The sequence below is a fragment of the Puma concolor genome, chromosome A3, assembly GCF_028749965.1.
Source record: "Puma concolor isolate L17-30 chromosome A3, mPumCon1.1.hap2, whole genome shotgun sequence".
NCBI classification, from domain to species: domain Eukaryota; kingdom Metazoa; phylum Chordata; class Mammalia; order Carnivora; family Felidae; genus Puma; species Puma concolor.
The window spans coordinates 41,590,068-41,614,267 of record NC_141669.1 but is presented as its reverse complement, the minus strand read 5'-3'; the positions used below and the strand labels follow the sequence as shown (position 1 = coordinate 41,614,267).

The 24,200-nt window shown below is 39.5% G+C and overlaps 1 protein-coding gene across 2 annotated transcripts in view; it reads right to left on the bottom strand.

The window, feature by feature from the left end:
* Positions 1–390: 390 nt before the first annotated feature.
* SUCLG1 (succinate-CoA ligase GDP/ADP-forming subunit alpha) overlaps positions 391–24,200 on the bottom strand; it is a 42,251-nt gene continuing 18,441 nt past the window's right edge. For both annotated transcript variants that reach the window (XM_025931865.2, XM_086700735.1), the window contains exons 4-9: positions 21,432–21,644; positions 21,227–21,284; positions 10,706–10,789; positions 8,419–8,570; positions 2,101–2,289; positions 391–521 (exon numbers count right to left, since the gene is read on the bottom strand). In XM_025931865.2, the coding sequence (XP_025787650.1) occupies positions 495–521; positions 2,101–2,289; positions 8,419–8,570; positions 10,706–10,789; positions 21,227–21,284; positions 21,432–21,644 (723 nt within the window). In that variant the 3' untranslated portion in view covers positions 391–494. The remainder of the gene's footprint in view (positions 522–2,100; positions 2,290–8,418; positions 8,571–10,705; positions 10,790–21,226; positions 21,285–21,431; positions 21,645–24,200) is intronic.

Below are 24,200 nucleotides of genomic sequence, written 5' to 3'. Positions count from 1 at the left end.
CACAGCATTATTGAAGACCTTCCACCTCTCAAGCGAAACAAAGATGGGCTTCTGCCTGTAATCCTGATGATGATGATGACAATGGCACTGACAACAAGTAAGTTGCCTTTATATATGCTCTAGTTCTCAAAACTATCCTGAAAGATAGTAGTACTATATATATACATGAGAAAACTAGGATTCAAAAGAGAACTAAAGTTACTCTGGGTCTAAGATAATTAGACAAATGCCGTACTGAAATTTTTACAGCCTCATTCTCTCAAAAGTTGGTTACAGTGTTCTCCACAGAGTCTGTTAAAACACACACAATATCCCCCCCACACACACACCTCCCCTTCTCTCACCCTCCCCACCCACCTCATCGGAACAATAAAAAGCTTCAAAACCATATTCAAATCAAATGGTAGCTTTATTGGCTGTCTGCTATACGATGCGATGGAAACCTTTCCATAATGATTCATTCCATAGGTTTAGGCAACTTCTTGGTTTTCCTTTCATAGCATCTTCCTCTTTTCAAACTCCTTCAGAAACAGAGAGACACAGAAGAGAGAAGGGATAAAAAGATTTAAGATTCAAATCACATTCATGGTCAAAGTGATTCTGAAACCTCTTATCTTTAGAATCCTTTGAACAACCAAAAATTACAGAAGTGAAATGTAGCAGGATGAAGGTGCTTGAACACAATGTAACAGCTTTCAAATTAGGCTGTGTCAGCTTGAATTTCACTAAACTAGATGCAGAGGCTCAACTTTATGTCTCCCAAACACAGAGGCTGAGCAGCTTTGAACTGTACTTATTTTTCTACTGCAGTATTATTATTAAGAGTTGACAAACTCAACTACTTATGCAAACCTTTAATGCCATACATGAACCACACTGGCCTTTTTAATAAGGCAATGGAAACAGGTTTGCTTCGTTTCTCTGAGAAAGAGACTAAATGCAGATTCAGTTAGGTTTGAACAGAATGTCAAGTGCACCTCAGAAATATCTGAAAAGGAAACAATACAGAAAATCACATTCCTCTAGACTGTAATAATTAGAATAAAACCAATGTGTAGTTGCCTGCTGCCACCTACTGGAGAAAAATGGTAATGCAAGTCTCAAAAGTGAATGTAAGCATTTGCTTTTCCCCCTTTTAAATAAACTTCATCTTCACACACTCACTAACCACCCAGAACTGTAGCACACAGTGTCTTATTTCAAAAGACAGGATAACACAAAGATTCAACAAAACAAGGAGTCCATTTAATTACCCCTAAGACAAGGGCAGAAAACACTGAGCCAAAACATGGTTCCCTCCTGGGAATACAATTGCTGCCTGTTCTCAACACGTTTAAAATGTTTGGTTTTTGCTTTGCTTTTTTTGTCCAGGCTATAACCGTCATAAAAATAAAAAGAAAGAGAGCCTTAAATGATCACTTAAAGAGGCTAAAACTCATTGCAAAGAGATTATGGAAGATAACAAATCATTCAGAACATCTGAAACCAAGATGCTATTTAAAACGATAAAGCAAAGCATATGGTTAAGAGGTACTCCTCCAACCTGCAAACAATGGCATCCCAACACAGCCAGGGCCAGATGCTCAAGATCTGGAAACCCCCACCTCTTCTTTTGATCTCCCTCCCCTGCTCCCCATCAACTAACTCCCTCCTCATCCAGTTTTCATTTCTTGTCACTCAGCCTTCAACCCCTCTCCCTAGAAACAGAAACCTATGAGATCAGGGTAGCCATATCCCAAAGGCCCTCAATGAAAAAAAAGAAATGCAAGGCAATGCCCTGTACTACCCCCAAATGGAACTCATGGCACTTATGGAATCTGAAATACTTTCTTGTATATCATAGTTTGCCCCTCACAAAAGAACAAATTGCAATGTTTAAAGAAGTTAAATGTCTTAAAATCAGAATCTCTTTCCTGGTCATGCCTAATTAGGACACTGGGGCCTTAACGGAGCCGTTGGTGCCTGTTGAGTTGTACGCCAGAAAGAAAGCAACAGATAAGACCCAGGGGAAAGGGCCACAGTTTCTGGGCACCCAGTGAGTGTGGCCGCGTGCTAGAAGGCCTATAACTTCAGAGACCTCAGGTCACTGTCATGGCTCACCTTGTAGATGGTGGTTCCCAGCTGCGCAGGAGACATGCTGACCACAACTCCCGCACTCTGAAGGGCAGAGATCTTCTCTTTGGCTCCACCTTTTCCTCCAGCAATAATCGCCCCTGCATGACCCATTCTCCTGCCAGGAGGAGCAGTTAAACCAGCAATGAAGGACACCACAGGCTTGGCCTTGGGACCCTGGAAAGTGATATTTTAAACACTGTAATGAAGAAGTTGACCAAAACCGGACTTCAAATTCCTGAGTCTGAAAGTGAATGGCAAATGGCTTGGGCAGGGCCCGGCCATCCTCACTAAGAGAAGCAGCACAAACATTAAGCTGTGATTGCAGCCCCTGCATTCTCCTCTGAGATGACATGACTTTTCACACAATCTCAGGAAGAGAATCCTGAGTAAATGTTTTGTCTGTTTAGGTATTAAACTTCAACTTGGCTGTCCACAAGCTATTTTACAAATACATATAAGATTCTTTCATTTGAAAAATAAAAGTACACTAAAAAAAAAAATAGAAGTTATGCAATTTGTGATAATGAATTAAGACACTAGATCAGGTTGTTTTATTTCAACCTGATTTTGTATCTTAATTCATTATTAGTTTACCCATAATAAGTTTGCTAGAAAAAAAAAAAAAGATGAGGTGGAAGGTAGATTGGAAAAGATGCAGGACAAGAAGTCACCAGACTCAATTTCCTATTGACTAAAGCTGGTTGACTGTGGACAAGACACATCAGCTCTGTAAACCTCTGATTCCTCATCTATGAAATGAAACAGCTAAACCAGAATGCTGGCCAAGGGCCCTTTGTCCTCTGCAGTTCTACGAAGTCTAAGGAAGATCAGGACTAGTTTTATTTGATAAAAATCCATTCTACTATGCAACCTCTAGATACGTAAAGAACACCATACTAGATTCTGAGGTTAAAAATAATAATCTACACAGGAATTCTCTAGACTTATAATACAGTTAAAGAAATAACATAAAATATTATCAATTAGTTAAGAGATACCAAAAAAAATTTTTTTAATGTATGGTAAAATTTCACAGTGAATGAAAATATCCTGTTCATAATAGGAGTCCAGATGCAATAAGGTAGCCAGACAGGCCTGTAAAAGGCTGAACCTGAACTCAGTGGAATCTGAGTGCCTTCCTTCAGGCACGATCACCTTCCCCTAGGCCAGGAGTTTGCAAATCATTTGGTCTTAGAACCACTTACACTCACAAAAATTGACAATCCCAAAAAATTTTTGTTTATGTAAATTATATCCGATATTTCCTGTATTTCAAATTAAAACTAAGAAATTACATAAATATCATTTAAAAATAAAAACTTACAGACTTCAAGCTGTACTACAAAGCTGTAATCGTCAAAACAGTATGGTACTGGCACAAAAACAGACACTCAGATCAATGGAACAGAATAGAGAACCCAGAAATGAACCCACAAACGTATGGCCAACTGATCTTTGACAAAGCAGGAAAGAATATCCAATGGAATAAAGACAGCCTCTTCAGCAAATGATGCGGGGAAAACTGGACAGCAACATGCAGAAGAATGAACCTGGAACACTTTCTTACACCATACACAAAAATAAACTCAAAATGGATGAAAGACCTCAATGTAAGACAGGATACCATCAAAATCCTTGAGGAGAAAGCAGGCAACAACCTCTTTGATCTTGGCCGCAGCAACTTCTTACTCAACACATCTCCAGAGGCAAGGGAAACAAAAGCAAAATGAACTATTGGGACCTCATCAAAATAAAAAGCTTCTGCACAGAGAAGGAAACAATCAGCAAAACCAAAAGGCAACCAATGGAATGGGAGAAGATATTTGCAAATGACATATCGGATAAAGGGTTAGTATCCAAAATCTATAAAGAACTTATCAAACTCAACACCCAAAAATCAAATAATCCAGTGAAGAAATGGGCAAAAGACATGAATAGACACTTCTCCAGAGAAGACATCCAGATGGCCGACACATGAAAAAATGCTCAACATCACTCATCATCAGGGAAATACAAAACAAAACCACAATGAGATACCACCTCACACCTGTCAATGTAGAATGGCTAACATTAACAACTCAGGCAACAACAGATGTTGGCGAGGGTGTGGAGAAAGAAGATCTCTTTTGCATTGTTGGTGGGAATGCAATCTGGTGCAGCCACTCTGGAAAACAGTATGGAGGTTCCTCAAAAATTAAAAATAGAACTACCCTACAACCCAGCAATTGTACTACTAGGTATTTATCCAAGGGATACAGGTATGCTGTTTTGAAGGGGTACCTGCATCCGATGTTCATAGCAGCACTATCAACAATAGCCAAAATATGGAAAGAGCCCAAATGTCCATTGATGGATGAATGGATAAAGAAGATGTGGTATATATATATATACAATGGAGTATTACTTGGCAATCAACAGAATGAAATCTTGCCATTTGCAAGTACGTGGATGAAACTAGAGGGTATTATGCTAAATGAAATTAGTCAGAGAAAGACAAATATCGTATGACTTCATTCAAAAGAGTACTTTAAGACACAGATCAGATGAACACAAGGGAAGGGAAGGGAAGCAAAAATAGTACAAAAACAGGGAGGTGGACAAAACATAAGAAACTCTTAAATATGGAGAACAAACAGGGTTCCTGGAAGGGTTATGGGAGGGGGGATGGGCTAAACGGGTAAGGGGCATTAAGGAATCTACTCCTGAAATCACTGTTGCACTATATGCTAACTAATTGGATGTAAATTAAAAAAATAAAATAAAATAAATAAAAATAAAAAATAAAATAAAATAAAAATAAAAATAAAAACTTGAAAACAATCTTAAAAAACATTCTCCTCAGAAGTGTGGCATTATTTTACATTTTTGCAATTCCTGAATGTCAAATTTAACAAAAGGCAAATGGATTCTGATATCTGCTTTCACATTCAATTTATCATAATATGTTATTTTGGCTGAAGTAAAAGAAAATCTGAGCTCACATACATACATGGTTGGAAAAGGGGAAGAATTTTAATAGCCTGTCAGATAATTGTGGATATTCTTCTTTGATATTACACAAACCTCTTCAAGTGGTAATTTCTTAAAGGTTAGTTGCAATGTTGGAATCCGAAACCATAGCAATGAACTTTCTGTCCTTTGTTACTTTAAAATCCATTGATCTGTCTTACTGTTTGAATGGATCTTTTACCTATAATGACTTTGTAAGATTCATTGGTCAGATGAAAAGCATAGGTTCACTGAGTTATGTACATTTTCCGGATGCTGATCTATTTCATCATTCAGTATCAACAAACCATATTCATCATTATCAATCTCATTAGAAAAGTCTTTAGTAGGAGGAAGTCATCCAGTTCACGGTGGCAGAAGCGACTTTTCCAAACTATGAATATTCACTTGAAAGCTCAAATTTTATCACTGTCAACAAATACTACAAATTGTTTTCCTTGACATGGCAGGTTCACTTTGTTCATTTTTGAGAAAAGTTCTGCCAAACACCCCAGTCCACATACCTGCGTGTCTGCCAGGCGTTCTGGAGCGTAAAACTGGTGTTCCATGAAAAAAGCAGCTAGTTCAGCTCACAACTCAACTGGAAAGCTGCTTTACCTCCCACTTCATCACAAAATACTGCCTTATGGGTCAGGATTTAACAAATTTAATAATCTCCACTGCTTCATCAAGGACATTCTTAAATGAAGTCAGTTGTGTTTTGTTTTTTAACTGTAAGAGGCAGTGAACGATTACTAGAAAGGTTGCTTCTTGTGCTAAGGTGCCAGCACGCCAGTGCCTGTGTGGTCTGACCCTGCTTACTCCAGCCTCGTCTCCCACCGCTCCTCCTGCTCTTCACCGTGCAGCAATTCCGGGCTGCTCGGCCTCTGTTCCACTGCCGAGAATGCTCTCCCCGCTCCTTGGACACCTGGCAAATTTCTACTTAACTTCTGAGACCTGGCTCAAGTCTTCTCTTCTCCCATGAGCCTTTCCGACTCTTCCTCCCACAGTCTCCACAAATGCCCTCATGGTTGATCATCTTCCATTCAGGGACCCTGCTGTGCCCTTAACAAGTCTCCACTGTTACACTAAGTACAGTGGCTGTGACTAACTTCCCATGTGTTCCCTTCCCAAACTATATATTCCCTGAATGCAGGAACTATGTTCTCACTTAGCTCTGTATGCCCAGCATCTACTATAGTACAGAATTAAAAAGAAAAGAGTCTACAGGTCAATTATTCATTCACGTGTGGGCTCTGCAGTTATATGAGCATCTCATATTTGAGTGGCACTGATTTCTTTTTAAATTTTTTTTTTAAGGTTTATTCATTTTTCAAAGACAAAGAGAGACAGCGTCAGCAGCGGGGGAGGGGCAGAGAGAGAGGGAGACACAGAATCTGAAGCAGGCTCCAGGCTCCGAGCTGTCAGCACAGAGCCCGACACGGGGCTCGAACTCACGAACCATGAGATCATGACCCGAGCTGAAGTCGGATGCTTAAGTGACTGAATCACCCAGGCACCGCTGAGTGGCACTAATTTCTACTTGATCCCTCTGTCCCCATACTCACAGAGTGAGAATACTGCACTAGAAAGAAACAAGATTTTGATGAACCTAGAATGTCAGACAAGTTTATAGTCTGTCCTATAAACAAAGAAGAGTCACTTGAAATTTTTTAAGAGAAAAATACAATTAAAAAGACTATGAGGAAGTGTAGTCTGCAAATAGGATACAGAAATAATGAGAAATGTGAAAGCCCCAAAACAGAAAGACCAGTCAGGATGAGGTCAGTGTAGTCTGATCAGAGGCCCGGGGCTGCTGACCCTTGCCCTTAATCCCTGCAATCCAATTCCTGATCCCTCCATGGGATCATGGACACGTCAGGCAGACCTGGGGGGTGAATCCCACCCTTAGCTCATTTGTTGCACACCTACCACTGGCAAGTTATTAACCTTCCTGTGTCAGTTTCCTTACTCATAAAAGGACAAAAACATCTTACTCAAAGGGTCAAGATTAAACAACACCACTTTTACCAATAACTACTCTCATTGTAATGATGATGATAATACTAAAAACAGTAATGGTGGCAGCAGATAACATGGTTCACTCTGTGCCAGGTACTGTGCTAAGTGTTTTATGTCACCTGTTCAACCTAGAGTCCTGAACACAGTAGTCCTTAATAAAAAGTAGCCCCATAAGGACTAGCCAGGAATAAGAAAACATACACGAAATGAAGTAAAATGTATATGCTTAGCTTTTCACACTAAATTCTAAGCTATTCAAGAGATTCAGAGCTGGGTCTAAATACATTCCAAAATTCACTTGAACATGGTAATAATGTCATATTAACCTCTTTCCTAAAGAGAAGTCAGTTGTTCCTTAAATTTCAAACTTTACAACTTATTTGAATTCGAGACACTCTAGTAACATTTTACCCCAAACTCCTAACAATCTATTTGTTCTCTCCTTATCCACCACTTACTGGTGCCTCATGGGCCAGGGGACTGGGCTGGGCACCAACATGCCGCTCCCTGCTGTCCCTGACATCGACCAGAGTGAGAATCGGATATTAAGCATGCCTTGCAGAGGGAACAGGCGAAGGCAAGCAGGAATGAAGACAACTGGCATGTCAGATGGGACACGGAGCTGGAGAAGAGGGTTAGGGAGGTGTGTAGGGACTGGAATAGCATGCTAAGTCCACACTTCATCCGATACGGAATGGGAAACTGTAATGGTTCCATAAAACCAGGGGGCATGAGGCTTCAGTGTCTGCGTTTCCGAAGGGCAGATAATTGGGTGGCCGTGAGCAGGATGGCCCAGGAGAGAAGGGGAGGGAGTGCTGGCTGAGGAACAGGAGTAGAGATTATCAGGAAGAAACTACAGACACGGTGCAGATGAGGTAAGACGGCAGGTGAAACCAGAGCAAAGGGAGCAATAACAGACGATGCTCTGAATCTCAGTGTATTACTGAGGCCAGATCTTGGTAATAACTGAGTGGAAACAGGTGATGAGAGGGAAGTAAAAGATGCTTTTGAGGCTTCTGCCTTGGAAACTGCATGAAGTATGATGTTTATACACACTAGTCATTCGCACTTAAGGAACAGGCACAGAAAGTAAATCCAGGGGAAAATTAAGACGAGAAGAACCAGGAGAAAAACCAAGAGGATAGAGACGAAGGATGAATGGAGGCCATTAGCAACCTCTGCAAAAGCAAAGTCGGGAAAGTAAGATTCAACAGCAGTGCAGCAGCGACTAGCTCAGGAAGTGTCTACTATGTGCAGGGAGCTATATTTTTCCAAACCCAAACCCAAGCTTACTGAATTATGTTGTTTCAAAAATTCTGCAGCATTTTCTTCTGCGTTACCGCCAATTTCACCAATCAATATGATGCCTTCTGTGGCTGGATCATTCAGAAAGATTTCAAGGCAGTCAATAAAATCTGTGCCATTAAAAGGATCACCTCCAATGCCTGAAAAAGTTGAAGAATATCAACACCAGCAGAAAATTTAAGGACAAACCACAAAAATTAGGCTTAGAAATGTTGTTTCAACTCATTTCTTACTTTGCTTACCCCTCTCACCACTGTTTTAAAATGTATCATCACTCTTGCACTGAACATTAAAAACAATCACAAAGTGCTACATTTATTTGTTTCTAATATTACATGAATGCTAAATGGTGGTTGCCTTTTGATACTCACAAAGACTACCTTCTTTTTGTTTTAGCTCCTTTGTCAAGCTTCTTCCCTCCCACAAAATTATTCCCAAATAACTCTTTCAAGCATTTTAAGAAAATGTGTGTTTGTGCTGCAAGCTACAGAAGACAAAAGAATGTCTCTTCTCTAATTAAAACTTTTACAAATTTCTTTGCACAAAGTAACTATTAGATGAGGCACACTGCAGAGAAACTGCATACACGTTTCAAGACACAAGTCCCAGTGAGGGATAGAGTTGGGGGTGCACTGACCCCTCTTCCCTTAGATCCATGGTAATGACTACAGCACAAGCATTTAAAGACAACTACTTGGATAGGATTAAAGTAAATGTTCCCAACAGATTGGCTGACACTTTAAAAAACTTTTACAGTGTAAACTTACTGAAGGCAGGATTGATTTCCTACTTTTCAATGCACCTCTGAAGAGAAGTTGCATTTGAGTGCCAAATGTGTGTCAAGGACTGTGCCTCAGCACACGTTAGACCTGCCATTTCCTAATTCTTCTAACCTCTCTGTGAAATGGGCATTATTATTAGCATTTTACAAATTAAAAACAGACACTGGAGAACATGACTTTGGCAACTCTGTTTCAAACCTGTTCTTATTCTCCATCAGTCAGGATGAGGTCAGTGTAGTCTGATCAGAGTTCTGATCAGACTGTTCTTATTCTCCATCACTTTGTGGCTAAGATTGTGCTTTGTACACAGAGAAGCTCAATTAAGGTTTCCAATAGTGATTTTATGGCTCTCAATCCTAATAATGCTCCAGGGCTATATTGTATAATTTATTATAAAAAGCTATTTTTGAAAGGCTTTTATTTTTTAAATTTTATTTATTTTGACAGAGAGAGAGGCAGAGAGAGAGGGAGAGAATCCCAAGCAGGCTCCTGCGCTGTCAGCACAGGGCCCTACGTGGGGCTTGATCTCATGAATCATGAGATCACAACCTGAGTTGAAATCAAGAGTCAGACGCTTAGCCGACTGAGCCACCCAGACGCCCCTTGAAAGGCTTTTAAAAGTTATTCTAAAAATTTGAAGAAATATTTATAAAAATGAGAAAACTGCCTGGCTTTGGCAACAAATACTAAAATTATTTTGAAATGTAAAACCTTGTTACTTTTAAAAGAGGTAGGCAGTATAATGAGATAAAAAAGAGGTTCTGGGAGCTCAATCATCCTCAACATAGATTTTCTCACCAATAAAGCTACAATAGCACAACTTTTCAGCTCAGAGGTGCCTCAGAAGGTTGCCTTAAGAATAAGAAAACAGAGGCGCCTGGGTGGCTCAGTCGGTTGAGCGTCAGACTTCGGCTCAGGTTATGATCTGACAGTCTGTGGGTTCGAGCCCCATGTCGGGCTCTGTGCTGACAGCTCAGAGCCTAGAGCCTGTTTCAGATTCTGTGTCTCCCTCTCTCTCTGCCCCTCCCCTGTTCATGCTTTCTCTCTGTCTCAAAAATAAATAAACGTTAAAAAAATTAAAAAAAAAAAAAAAAAGAATAAGACAACAAACAGCAAAGAATTCCCTAACTGTGAAGCATAAATAACAGTTTACAATGGCAACAAAATTATAATTACAGTAACAAAAGTCCTAATGAAGAACCATTTCTTCACAGCAAGTCAAGTAAGTGGTGTTTTCAGGCACCAAGCCTCTTCCGGAGCTAAATGTCCCACGATGCTTGTTCCTCAACATGAAAGTCAAACCCTGGACCATGAATCTTGAAAATATATGGTGGTGCTTCACACTTCGGCAAATTAAATTTAAGATCACACCATCTTTTTAATGAAATGGTTATCAAAACTTCTTACAAAAAAATCAAAATAATAATTAGTACTCTACTCTTTCAGTGAAGACACTGTGTTACAGTAAAATGATTTTATCAAAAATCTCTCACCAACGCACAAAGACTGCCCCAGTCCAACTTGTGTTGTTTGGTGAACCGCTTCATAAGTCAGGGTCCCAGATCTGGATACAATACCTTAAAGGAAGAGAATTTAAAAACATTAGGTTATATTCATATGACAGACTATCGTATTACAAATACAAGTATATAAAAAAACCCATTCCACAATTTGCCATCCAAATCAACAATACCTTCAAATGATGAAATAAGAAAAGGTTTAAATTAAAGCAGGGAAGTTTTAAAAGTTAGACCAAGGGGAGACTACACCATTAGTTAGGATTATTTCACGTCAACAAAGCAGTGTAGGAAAGACCTACATTACCTGCTCTAAGAATCTGTATGAAAGGGGTAGTATCAATATGAACTTGCTAAGTACAATCCTGCTTAGAGTGGCAGAAAATAACCGGTTAGATTTATACATACCCAAACTATTAAGCCACTAAAACATTCAGCCTGCAAACCAGCATTAGTCACATTTAGGAATGCTATATATCTTTCCCACAATTATTTTTCTACTAATTTTCAAATAATATATAGACTTTAAAAAATCAATGTAGAAAACTTTTTAATGTTTATTTATTGAGAGAGAGAGAGAGAGAGAGACAGACAGGGCGGGCAGGGGAGGGGCAGAGACAGGGAGACACAGAATCCAAAGCAGGCTCCAGACTCCAAGCTGTCAGCACAGAGCCTGATGTGGGGCTCGAACTCACAAACCATGAGATCTTGACCCAAGCCAAAGTCGGATGCTTAACTGACTGAGCCACCCAGGTGCCCCTCAAATCGATATAAAGATAACTAGGGAATAAGGCCAAGATACCTCTGCGTTCAAGTCTATCTTACCTAATTCCCTTCATACCATGGGCCTATGAGAAAGTGCCTAAGTTCTCATCTGGACAAGGTGCGTACTTGTGGGGACGAGGGTGGGGGTACTTAGATGTCCTCTCTACTGTAGTTCACCATGCATTGCTGAGCTACAGGGAAGATAATTTCTTTCATGCCACAATCTGTATATAATAGGTGAATCCCTATATATAACAGGTTGAGAATAACTGAGTAACTTCAGTTGTCAGAATATATTATATAAAAAATTTTTTAAATAAAACACAAAACTTTGTATGGGCTAAAAACAGAGGAAGGATTACGGGGTGGTGAATACTTCCAGCATGTCCATGATTTGCTTTCTTTAAACTTCTGCCTTGGAGCACTTCTTTTTTTAAAATTTTTTTTTTTTTAACATTTATTTATTTTTGAGACAGAGAGAGACAGAGCATGAACGGGGGAGGGTCAGAGAGAGGGAGACACAGAATCTGAAACAGGCTCCAGGCTCTGAGCTGTCAGCACAGAGCCCAACGCGGGGCTTGAACTCACGAACTGCGAGATCATGACCTGAGCCGAAGTCGGCCGCTTAACCAACTGAGCCACCCAGGCGCCCCTGCCTTAGAGCACTTCTTAAGAACTCAGAAACTCTTCTAACAATATGATCCGCCTATCAGGGCAAGTAGAATTCTTGTCAGACTCAGACAAAAACCATAACTACAAGCTACTTCAACTTTAGTACAGCATATTTACATTCTTAAGCAAAGTTCTGTGTTATCATCGCTATATACTCATAGTAACACCAGGATGTTATCATTTTTCTAAGGGGCTTTCAACTGATTATAGAAATGATACGTAAATTACATAAATGCAAAATGCATACACAGAAGGTAACAAAAGTCATGTTTTTAGGGTAGATTACTCCTATGATCCTTACAGTATATATAGTAAAAGAGGCTATCACTGAAAAATACCTATCACAAGGATACTTCTGCTTCTGAGTAGAAGTACTTTCCTCTGTTCTTCCTGTTAAGTAAAATCCCTGGGCATTATATAGAAAACAAATACAAGAAATCTCTAAGAGATGAAAAAGGCAAGGTGACTAGGGACTTTGAGACTCAAGAAATGATACACCGGTGAGCTCCCTGGGTTTTCTTTTGCCTCATGCATCCTAGATATGGAGCTAAAGCAGACAATATTCCAGAAACACATAAGGGTATAGAAAAAAGCATCTTCCCTCAAAGCTTGCTCTCTCTAGCAGAACAGTCAAGGACAGCCTAAGAAAACAGAAAACTCTGAGGCAATAACTATACCATACCAACCAAACACTACAGGAAAAAACTGTGCCTCCACCCTCACTCATATGAGCAAAGGGCCAAAAGGGAATCCTAGACTTCCACATTTAGGAGGCTGCAATGAGGCACCCCAACATACCTTCCAGGTTGGTGAAAGAGAAAGCCAAGTAGGCAGTCAGAACATTCATGTGTGCCGGCTGATAATGAGCCCCACCCCCACCATGTGGGTGGAAACCATGTGGGGAGCCTGCATGTCTATCTTCATCCAGCAGTACTGAGGCTCTTCTCTGGTCTCAGAGAAGGCACTGTGGAGAGTCAGAGCTTTCACCATCACCCAACAATAACAAGGCCATCCCCACTGAATGTCAGTAGGGACCAAGCAGGGGAGCAGAACTGTCATCCCCAGTAAGGAAGAGCCCACCCACTCCAGTATCAATGGAAGCAAGTAGGGAACTTGGACTTCTACATCTATCTGGTAGTAATGAGACGCCTCCCCCAACAATCTCTGCTGAAGCAGTGTCAGTACGAGGTTCAAAGAAGACCCAGAGTCTCATAACATAATACACAAATTATCCACGGTTCAATCAAAAATCATTCAGAATATTAAGAACTAGGGAGAACTCAAACTGAATGAAAAGAGAATCAACAGATGCTAACACCAAGATGAAGAATTATCTAACAAGGATTTAAAGAAGGCATGCTAAAAATGCTTTAAACAAACAATTATGAACATGCTTGAAACCAAATGAGAAAACAGAAAGCCCTTATCAAAAAAAAAAAAAAAAAATTTGAAGTCTCAGCAAAAAAATAGAAGATATAAAGAGAACCCAAATGTAAATTTCAGAAGTGAAAAATAAAACAACCAAAGCTAAAAGCTCAGTGGATGAGTTCAATGGCATAAAGGAGGGGAGGGAGGAAAGAATCCATGAAATGGAAATTACCCAATTTGAATGACAGAGCGAAAACAGACCAGGGAAAAAAGCAGACAGATCCTCAGGGACCTATGGTACTACATGTGAATTTACAATTATAGGCCCCTTACCCCAAAGGCTGAAGGAAGGCAGCCCTTTAGACCAGGTGGGGAGTTATAAAGGACCTCAGTAACTGCTCCCAGAGAGCACCTGCCCCATGAGGGATAAGGGGAGCAAAACAGGATAAATAATAGCCAATGGAAGAAATGCGACTATTAGGTGACGGTGTTTCAGAGTGATGGTGGGGTGAAGACGTCTTTGGTGCAAAAAGTTTCTGGAGTCCCCGTGTTTCTGGGAGGTGAAGTGGGAGGGAGTGATCCCTTGCACCCCTCAGTCCCCCTACTATGACGCCTCCATAGCCTACAGAGAAACAATGACCACGTGCATCGCAGCGCATTGCCTCACAGCAGAACGCCACACATTCGGAGCCAGAACGGCTCTGCGGGTATTGGTTTTTTGCACTGAATGTAGTGCACTGAACACACTCATCTTCGTGGGCTTGTGTTACCCCAGGATACTGTTAAAGGGCTACTTCAACAAACAAATCAAAGCACACTTGGTGGAGGGTTCAAAACATCACTACAGGCAGGGAGATAAAACAGAGTCACAACAACAGAGAGCAAGTAACACACTCCAAAAAACACCTCCTCAAGGGCCAGGCCCTGGATAGCTTATGACACCTCTTTAATATAGTGGTGCTCACAGATGCAGGACACATAACAAGCTTTTAAAACACATAGGAGACAGAAAACTAGTCAAAATGATGAAACGGAAGAATTCTCCTCAGAAGAAATTCCAGGAAGAAATGACAGCTAAAGAACTGATCAAAACAGATATAAAGAATAAAACTGAACAAGAATTTAGAATAATAGTCATAAGATTAATCACTAGGCTTGAAAAAAGTATAGAAGATAGCAGAGAATCTATCACTGCAGAGACCAAGGAACTAAAAAACAGTCATGATGAATTAAAAAATGCTGTAAATGAGGTGCAAAATAAAGTAGAGGCAGTGACAGCGAGGACTGAAGAGGCAGAGGGGAGAATAGGTGAAATAGAAGATAAAATTATGGAAAAAGAAAGCTGAGAGAAAGAAAGGTAAAAAAAGTCTGGACCATGAGGGGAGAATTAGAGAACTAAGTGATTCAGTGAAACGTAATAATATCCGTATCATAGGCGTTCCAGAAGAAGAAGACAGAGAGAAAAGGGCAGAAGGTGTACTTGAACAAATCATAGCTGAGAACTTCCCCAATCTGGGAAAGGAAACAGACACTGAAATCCAGGAGGCACAGAGCACTCTCTTCAGACATAACTTGAATTGATCTTCTGCATGACATTTCATAGTGAAACTGGCAAAATACAAAGACAAAGAGAGAATTCTGAAAGCAGCTAGGGACAAAAAGCCCTTAACCTACAAGGGTAGACACATATGGGTAGTAGCAGACCTATCTACTGAAACTTGGCAGGGCAGAAAGGAGTGGCAGGAAATTTTCAATGTGTTGCATAGGAAAAATATGCAGCCAAGAACCCATTATCCAGCAAGCCTGTCATTCAGAATAGAAGGAGAGATAAAGGTTTTCCGAGACAAACAAAAACTGAAGGAATTCATCACCACTAAACCAGCCCTACAAGAGATCCTAAGGGGGACTCTGTGAGTGGAATGTTGCAAAGACTACAAAGGACCAGAGATACCTCTACAAGCATGAGACCTACAGATAACACAATGACTCAAAACCCGTATCTTTCAATAATAACACTGAATGTAAACGGACTAAATGCTCGAATCAAAAGCCACGGGGTATCAGAATGGATAAAAACACAAGACTCACCTACTTGCTGTCTACAAAAGACCCATTTTAGACCTGAGGACACCTTCAGACTGAAAGTGAGGGGATAGAGAACCATCTTATCATGCTACTGGAAGTCAAAAGAAAGCTGGAGTAGCTATACTTATATCAGACAAACTAGATTTTAAATGAAAGACTGTAACAAGAGATGAAGAAGGCCATTATATCATAATTGCAGGGTCTAAACATCAAGAAGAGCTAACAATTATAAACGTTTATGCACCCAGTTTGACAGCACCCAAATATATAAAACAATCACAAACGTAAGCAATCTTATTGGTAAGAATGTGGTAAATGCAGGGCACTTTAATATTCCACTTACAACAATGGACAGATCATCTAGACAGAGGGTCAATAAAGAAACAATGGCCCTGAATGATACACTGGACCAGATGGACTTGACAGATATATTCAGAACTTTTCATCCTAAAGCAGTAGAATACACATTCTTCTCGAGTGCACATGGAACATTCTCCAAGATAGATCACATACTGGGTTACAAAACAGCCCTCGATAAATATAAAAGAATTGAGATCATACCATGTACATTTTCAGATCACAATGCTATGAAACTTGAAATCAACCACAGGAAAAAGTTTGGAAAACCTCCAAATGCATGCAGGTTAAAGAACATCCTACTAAAGAATAAATGGGTCAACCAGGCAATTAAACAATAAATTAAAAAATACATGGAAACAAATGAAAATGAAAACACAAAAGTTCAAACCCTTTGGGATGCAGCAAAGACAGTCCTAAGGAAAATACATTGCAATCCAGGCCTATCTCAAGAAACAAGAAAAAACCCAAATATAAAATCTAACAGTACACCTAAAGGAACTAGAAGCAGAACAACAAAGAAACCCCAAGGCCAGCAGAAGAAGAGAAATAACAAAGATTAGAGCAGAAATAAACAATTAGAATCCAAAAAAAACTCAGTAGAACAGACCAATGAAACTAAGAACTGATTTTCTGAAAAAATAAAATTGATAAACCCCTAGCCAGACTTCTTGAAAAGAGAGAGGACCCAAATGATAAAATCACCAATGAAAATGGATTTATCACAAACAATCCCTCAGAAATACAAGCAATTATCAGGGGTGCCTGGATGGTTCAGTTGGTTAAGTGTCTGACTTCAGCTCAGGTCATGATCTTGCAGTTTGTGAGTTCAAGCCCTGCATAGAGCTCTGTGCTGACAGTCCAGAGCCTGGAGCCTACTTCAGAGTTTGTGTCTTCCTCTCTCCCTGCCCCTCCCCTGCTCATGCTCTGTCTGTCTCTCTCTCTCTCTCTCAAAAATAAACATTAAAAAAATAAAAATAAAAATAATTCAAGCAATTATCAGAGAATACTATGAAAAATTATATGCCAACAAACTGGACAACCTGGAAGAAATGGACAAATTCCTGGACACCCATACACTACCAAAACTCAAACGGGAAGAAATAGAAAATTTGAACAGACCCATAACTAGTGAAGAAATTGAATCAGTTATCAAAAATCTCCCAACAAATAAGAGTCCTGGGCCAGATGGCTTCCCAGGGGAATTCTACCAGACATTTAAATTTTTTTTTTTTTTTAACATTTATTCATTCTTGAGGGGCAGAGCATAAGCAGGGGTGGGGAAGAGAGAGAGAGAGAGAGAGAGAGACAGACAGACAGACAGAGAGAGAAAGACACAGAATCCGAAGCAGGCTCCAGGCTCTGAGCTGTGGGGCTCGAACCACAAATCATGGGGCTCGAACCACAAACCGTGAGATCATGACCCAAGCCGAAGTTGGATGCTCAACCGACTGAGCCACCCAGGCACCCCAATTCTACCAGACATTTAAGGCAGAGTTAATACCTATGCTTCTCAAGCTGTTCCAAAAAATAGAAACGAAAGGAAAACTTCTGGACTCATTCTATGAAGCCAGCACTATTACCTTGATTCCCAAACCAGAGACCCCACAAAAAAAGGAAAATTACAGACCAATATCCCTGATGAACATGGATGCAAAAATTCTCAACAAGGTACCAGCAAATCAAATTCAACAGCATATAAAAAGAATTATTCACCATGATCAAGTGGGATTCATTCCTGGGTTGCAGGGCTGGTTCAATATTTGCAAATCAATCAATGTGATACATCTCATTAGTAAAAGAAGGGATAAGAACCATATGATCCTGTCAATAGATGCAGAAAAGCATTTGACAAAATACAGCATCCTTTCTTAATAAAAACCCTCAAGAAAGTCAGGATAGAAGGAACATACCTAAACATCATAAAAGCCATATATGAAAAGCCCACAGCTAATATCATCCTCAATGGGGAAAAACTGAGAGCTTTCCCGCTGAGATCAGGAACACAACAGGGATGTCCACTCTCACAACTGTTGTTTTAACATAGTGTTGGAAGTTCTAGCATCAGCAATCAGACAACAAAATGATAAATAAAAGGCATCAAAATTGGCAAAGAAGAAGTCAAACTTTCACTTTTTGCAGACGACATGATACTCTACATGGAAAACCCAAAAGACTCCACCAAAAGGCAGCTAGAACTGATACATGAATTCAGCAAAGTTGCAGGGTACAAAATCAATGTACAGAAATCGGTTGCATTTCTATACACCAATAATGAAGCAACAGAAAGAGAAACCAAGAAATTGATCCCATTTACAATTGCACCAAGAACCATAAAATACCTAAGAATAAACCTAACCAAAGATGTAAAAGATGTGTATGCGAAAAACTATAGAAAGCTTAGGAAGGAAATTGAAGAAGATATAAAGAAATAGAAAAACATTCCGTGCTCATGGATTGGAAGAATAAATGTTGTTAAAATGTCAATACTACCCAAAGTGATCTACACATTCAGTGCAATCCCAATCAAAATTGCACCGGCATTCTCTTCAAAGCTTGAACAAACAATCCTAAAATTTGTATGGAACTACAAAAGACCCCAAATAGCCAAAGAAATCTTGAAAAAGAAAACCAAAGCAGGAGGCATCACAATCCCAGATTTTAGCCTCTACTACAAAGCTGTAATCATCAAGACAGTATGGTACTGGCACAAAAACAGACACATAGACCAATGGGATAGAATAGAAAACCCAGAATTGGACCGACAAATGTATGGCCAACTAATCTTTCACAAAGCAGGGAAAAGTATCCAATGGAAAAAAGAGAGTCTCGTTAGCAAATGGTGCTGGGAGAACTGGACAGCAATATGCAGAAGAATGAAACTAGACCACTTTCTTACACCATACACAAAAATAAACTCAAAATGGATGAAAGACCTAAATGTGAGTCAGGAAACTATCAAAACTCTAGAGGAGAAAGCAGGCAACAACCTGTTTGACCTCAGCCGCAGCAATTTCTTGCTCAGCACGTCTCCAAAGGCAAGGGAATTAAAAGCAAAAATGAACTACTGGGACCTCATCAAGATAAAAAGCTTCTGCACTGCAAAGGAAACAATCCACAAAACTAAAAGGCAACTGATGGAATGGGAAAAGATATTTGCAAGTGACATATCAGATAAAGGGTTGGTATCCAACATCTATAAAGAATTTACCAAACTCAACACCTGAAAACCAAATAATCCAGTGAAGAATGGGCAGAAGACATGAATAGACACTTCTCCAAAGAAGACATCCAGATAGCCAACCAACACATGAAAAGATGCTCAACATCACTCATCATCAGGGAAATACAAATCAAAACCACACTGAGATACCACCTCAGGCCAGTCAGTGGTTAAAATGAACAAATCAGGAGACTACAGATGCTGGCAAGGATGTGGAGAAACAGGAACCCTCTTGCACTGTTGGTAGGAATGCAAACTGGTGCAGCTGCTCTGGAAAACAGTGTGGAGGCTCCTCAAAAAAATTAAAAATACAACTACCCTACGACCCAGCAACAGCACTATTAGGAATTTATCCAAAAGATACAGGAGTGCTGAATCACAGGGACACATGTACCCCAATGTTTATAGCAGCACTTTCAACAATAGTCAAATTATGGAAAGAGCCTAAATGTCCATCAGTTGATGAATGGATAAAGAAGATGTAGTTTATATATAAAATGGAATACTACTTGGCAATGAGAAAGAATGAAATCAAGCCATTTGCAGCAACATGGATGGAACTGGAAGGTTTTATGGTGAGTGAAATAAGTCAGTCTGAGAAAGACAGATATCATATGTTTTCACTCATAAGTGGATCTTGAGGAACTTAACAGAAGACCATGGGGGAAGGGAAGGGGGAAAAAAAAGTTACAGAGAGGGAGGGAGGCAGACCATAAGAGACTCTTAAATACAGAGAACAAACTGAGGGTTAATGGGGGAGTGGGGGAGAAGGGAAAATGGATGATGGACACTGAGGAAGGCACTTGTTGGGATGAGCACTGGGTGTTGTATGTTAGCGATGAACCACGGGAATCTACCCCAAAAACCAAAAGCACACTTTACACACTGTATGTTAGCCAATTTGACAGTAAATTTTATTTTTAAAAATAACAAATAATTAAAAATAAGGCCAAAAAATGAATCTACAATTACATAAGTATATAAAGTTTAATTAAAATAAAAATTTTAGGGGGCACCAGGATGGCTCAGTCAGTTGGGCATCTAACTTCAGCTTCGGTTGTGATCTCATGGTTTTAGAGTTTGAGCCTACGTTGGGCTCTGTGCTGACAGCTCAGAGCCTGGAGCCTGCTTCAGATTCTCTGTGTCCCTCTTTCTCTGCCCCTGCCCCACTCATGCTCTCTTTCTGTCTCAAAAATACATAAACATTAAAAGAAATAATAAAATAAAATAAAAATTTTTAAAGGATGGAGGGGTAAAGTATGTCACATGTGGCTGTTTTTAGGTTTACAGGCAGGCACCTTAGAAAGCAGGATAGTGATGAGAAAGGCAATTTGGCACAGGACACTCCTTACGTGCTCACTTCAGTCTCTAGCAGTAGCTTTAAGAGTATACAGAGTGCTCACCCATTTACAAGAGCACCAGTGATGACATGAATCAGGTCCCCACTAAACCTCAGATAGACTATGGAACTCCCTAGAACCTCCTTAATACAAGAATTTGGTTAAGTACCCTACTGGCAGAAGGGCTGACAGGTCTAAGGGATTTTAGTAACAAAGAAAAATCATGACCTTTAACCCAGTCCTATAAACTACATCACTGACATTCACACAAATATCACTTTATCCTTAGTCATCATGATTCAACCTAGAAACAGCCCAAATGTGCACCAACAGGACAATTTACAAACTGTAGTGTAATCACACAATAGACTACCTACCACTTAGTAATAAAATGAAATGAGGTCGTGATACATACAAGCACATGAAAGAATCCATAGCATGCTGCCCAGGAAAAGAATCTCTAAAAACTCCAAAAAATATCTTCACTGATTCTACAGAATTATTATTGACTCTTAAACTCATTCAACTCAGGATAGAGAACTGATTCACTACAAAATCCCTGGTAAATTCCACGACAGTTAAATTAATTAAAATTAATTTGATTTGCCCAGGCACAAATTCTCTTTGTGAATTCTGAGCTTAGCACAAAGAACTTTTTTTTCTTTAATCTGTAAGAAACATACTCACCAACTCTTCCTTTCTTGTGAATATGGCCAGGCATGATGCCAATTTTGCATTCTCCAGGCTGAAGGAAAGGAAATCACAGTTTCAGAAAAGTGAAAACAACAACCTGTAACTAATAAGTCATACACACAAACACACTTGGACTGACTCAAAGCTAGTTAGCCTTGTGAAAGCCTAAATCCAGGCTTATTTTTGTTTTTACACTTACATTGATGACTCCAGGGCAGTTAGGCCCGATCAGCCTGGTCTTTCCCTGACGCAGCAGTTTGTGCTTGACCCGCACCATGTCCTGCTGTGGGATACCTTCAGTAATGCACACAACCAAGGGCATTTCCGCCTCAACAGCTTCATTGATGGCAGCAGCAGCAAAAGGAGGAGGAACATAAATGACAGAAGCTGTCGCTCCTGTCTGTTCTTTGGCCTGAAACATTAACCACGAAGCACTTTATTATGGGGAAAATTGTAAACACTGTAAAATGAATTCAATACCATGATTTTAATAATGTCTTGGGATCAGGAAAAGACACCACCAGGCAACACTGGATGTCTTCATTCTTCCCACTAACAAGATCACTATGCTGTCAGAAAAGAGCAGAACCAAGCAGGGCCTCCCCTCTGCCCCATTAGAATGCTGCTCTGAATTGAAAGGTTCTGGGATGACCCATTCTCTCAGGTGACGGCATGTCAATAAACTTGAAGGTATGCCTGACTTGCGTTTGTGTACCCTCATTCCTGCGGCCATGTTTACTTTTGTTGCTCTACAAGACACCGTATCACCTACTCAGTACCAAACACCCTATACCTCCCCAGGAGCAAAAGAACTAGTAAGCCGCTGAGACTCAGAACTCACATCTCCAATGCCTGTTCAAAACATATCATACTTGATAAATGTTATCAAAAGACGTTGAAAATGATGTGTTTTTCTACACTCACAATTTTTACTTTAAATGCACATTAATTAAAATAAACTAAAATACAAATGCATAAATGGCCATAGAATGAGAATGTGGGTCAAATAAGCATCAGGGTCTATTCTACATCACCCCTCACAATGCAGAGCACTTAAAGACCAGTTTGACCATGGTTCTCTCTGTAGTCTTCACATATACGAAAGATGTCTCCTTCTACCCAACTCTAGGTGTGGCCACATCTCTTCCACTGTAATGGAAGCTCCTTGAAGACAGAGATTGTTGGTGATCTCTGATTCTCCAAGAGAACCTGTTCTGTGAGAAGCCCTGCAAGAGGGCTCAAGACAGGTCTTGTTAAGGCCTCACCACAAGCCTGTATGCTTAGTATTTCCATCTACAAATTAAGATGCTGTGGCAAAGAGACAGTAAATAACTTACACAACAAGGTGGCATAACTAGGAAGTGAGTGGCAGAGCCAAGATTCAGATCTAAGTATCTCTGATTCCAAAGTGTCTGTTCTTTTCAGTTATAGCAGGCTGCCTTCCTAGAAATGTTAAAATATAACTTAATCAAGATATAAAGCAAAACCTTTGGGAAGCCTGTGTCATGGGATTTTACAAATGGAGAAGAATACTAGGCTATAGAACACACAGGTATAGCTCTTAGAAGGGGCGGAAGTAAAAGACAGTATCTTTCAGAATCATCCCTGAAGGATTCCCTATATCCCCAGACACTGAGGAGCTTTCTCTATGGCATCCCTAATAAAAAGTATCTTGACAATGACAGAAGAACAAAGTCAAAGGATGCTGACAGATGATCAACAAATGATGCCAGGGGTTAAAAATAATTAAAAAAAAAAAAAAAAAAAAACTCGGTTCAAGGTGATCAGAGAAGGGGGTACAAAAAACAAAACAAAACAAAACAAAAAACTAGGTTGGAACAAAAAGAAGTCAGATCATAGGGATGTACGTATTTTTTGGAAAATATACCCTGCAGTTTTCTACCTCTTAAAGGCCACAAATACCATCAGAAGCTGGACTGTGACAACAGGGTCTGTGCTAACAAGCGATACTGGATGAAAGGTATCCATCCTGTTCATTCAGAAAGCTTTTTCTCAGTGCCAAACAGGTAAGAAATACAGTATCTGTCAAAGAACTTACAAAATGTTACAAATGTCATATTTATTTGTATCACAATGAATAATAAATGGGTTGCTTAGCAACAAAAACTTCCTTTAAAAGAAAGCAAAAAAAGGCCCATGAAAAAGTCAAATCTACCTACAGGAATTATGAAAACAGCTCTTCTCTCTATTTTGAGGTCGTGAAGTCAGCCATAAGAGAATTTAAAGCAAAAAGACTTTAAAATTCTTCTATAGAACATATGATTTTAACTATTTTTTTTTACTCTTTACAGTACACTTAAAACATACATATACACATATAGTACAACCTATTTTCAAGTTTAAAGTAAAATGAAAATTCTGAATTTGAATTATGTTTTTTTCCTACATTTTAGGATTAAGAATATAAATTCACTTCAATTCGAAGTTGGTATGCTAAAAAGAGATTAAGTATAAATCTGTACTTTTAAACAATGTGATACTTGAAAACATGTCTTAAAACTCTTTTAAGAATATGGGGAGGGATGCATCTTTTATCACCAGTACCTCGGTCCCAAGTACTAAGTTTATTTCCTAGATTTTTTTATTAAATAGGTGAGAATTTATACCATCGTTTCTTTTATAATACTATTACCTTCCTATATATTCATGCAAGTGCAGAAAGAAAATGAAAGAATACACACTGACCTGAAATGAGCTCTCGAGAAAGGTAAAATCTGGGATGTGGAAAACACTATAAAATTTAACTTTACATGCTTTTATATCATCTGAAGTTTTACAATAAGCAAATATTAATTTTGTAACACGGAATTAAAGTTTATTTCAACATACTTTAAAAATGACTAAGAAAGCAGCAATTTGGGGAAGAGACTAGGGCTCTGTGATTTGTCAGTCTGACTTTAAAGCTCAGTTTTTTCACAGGCACACCAAACTGCTTACCCTGAGCCAT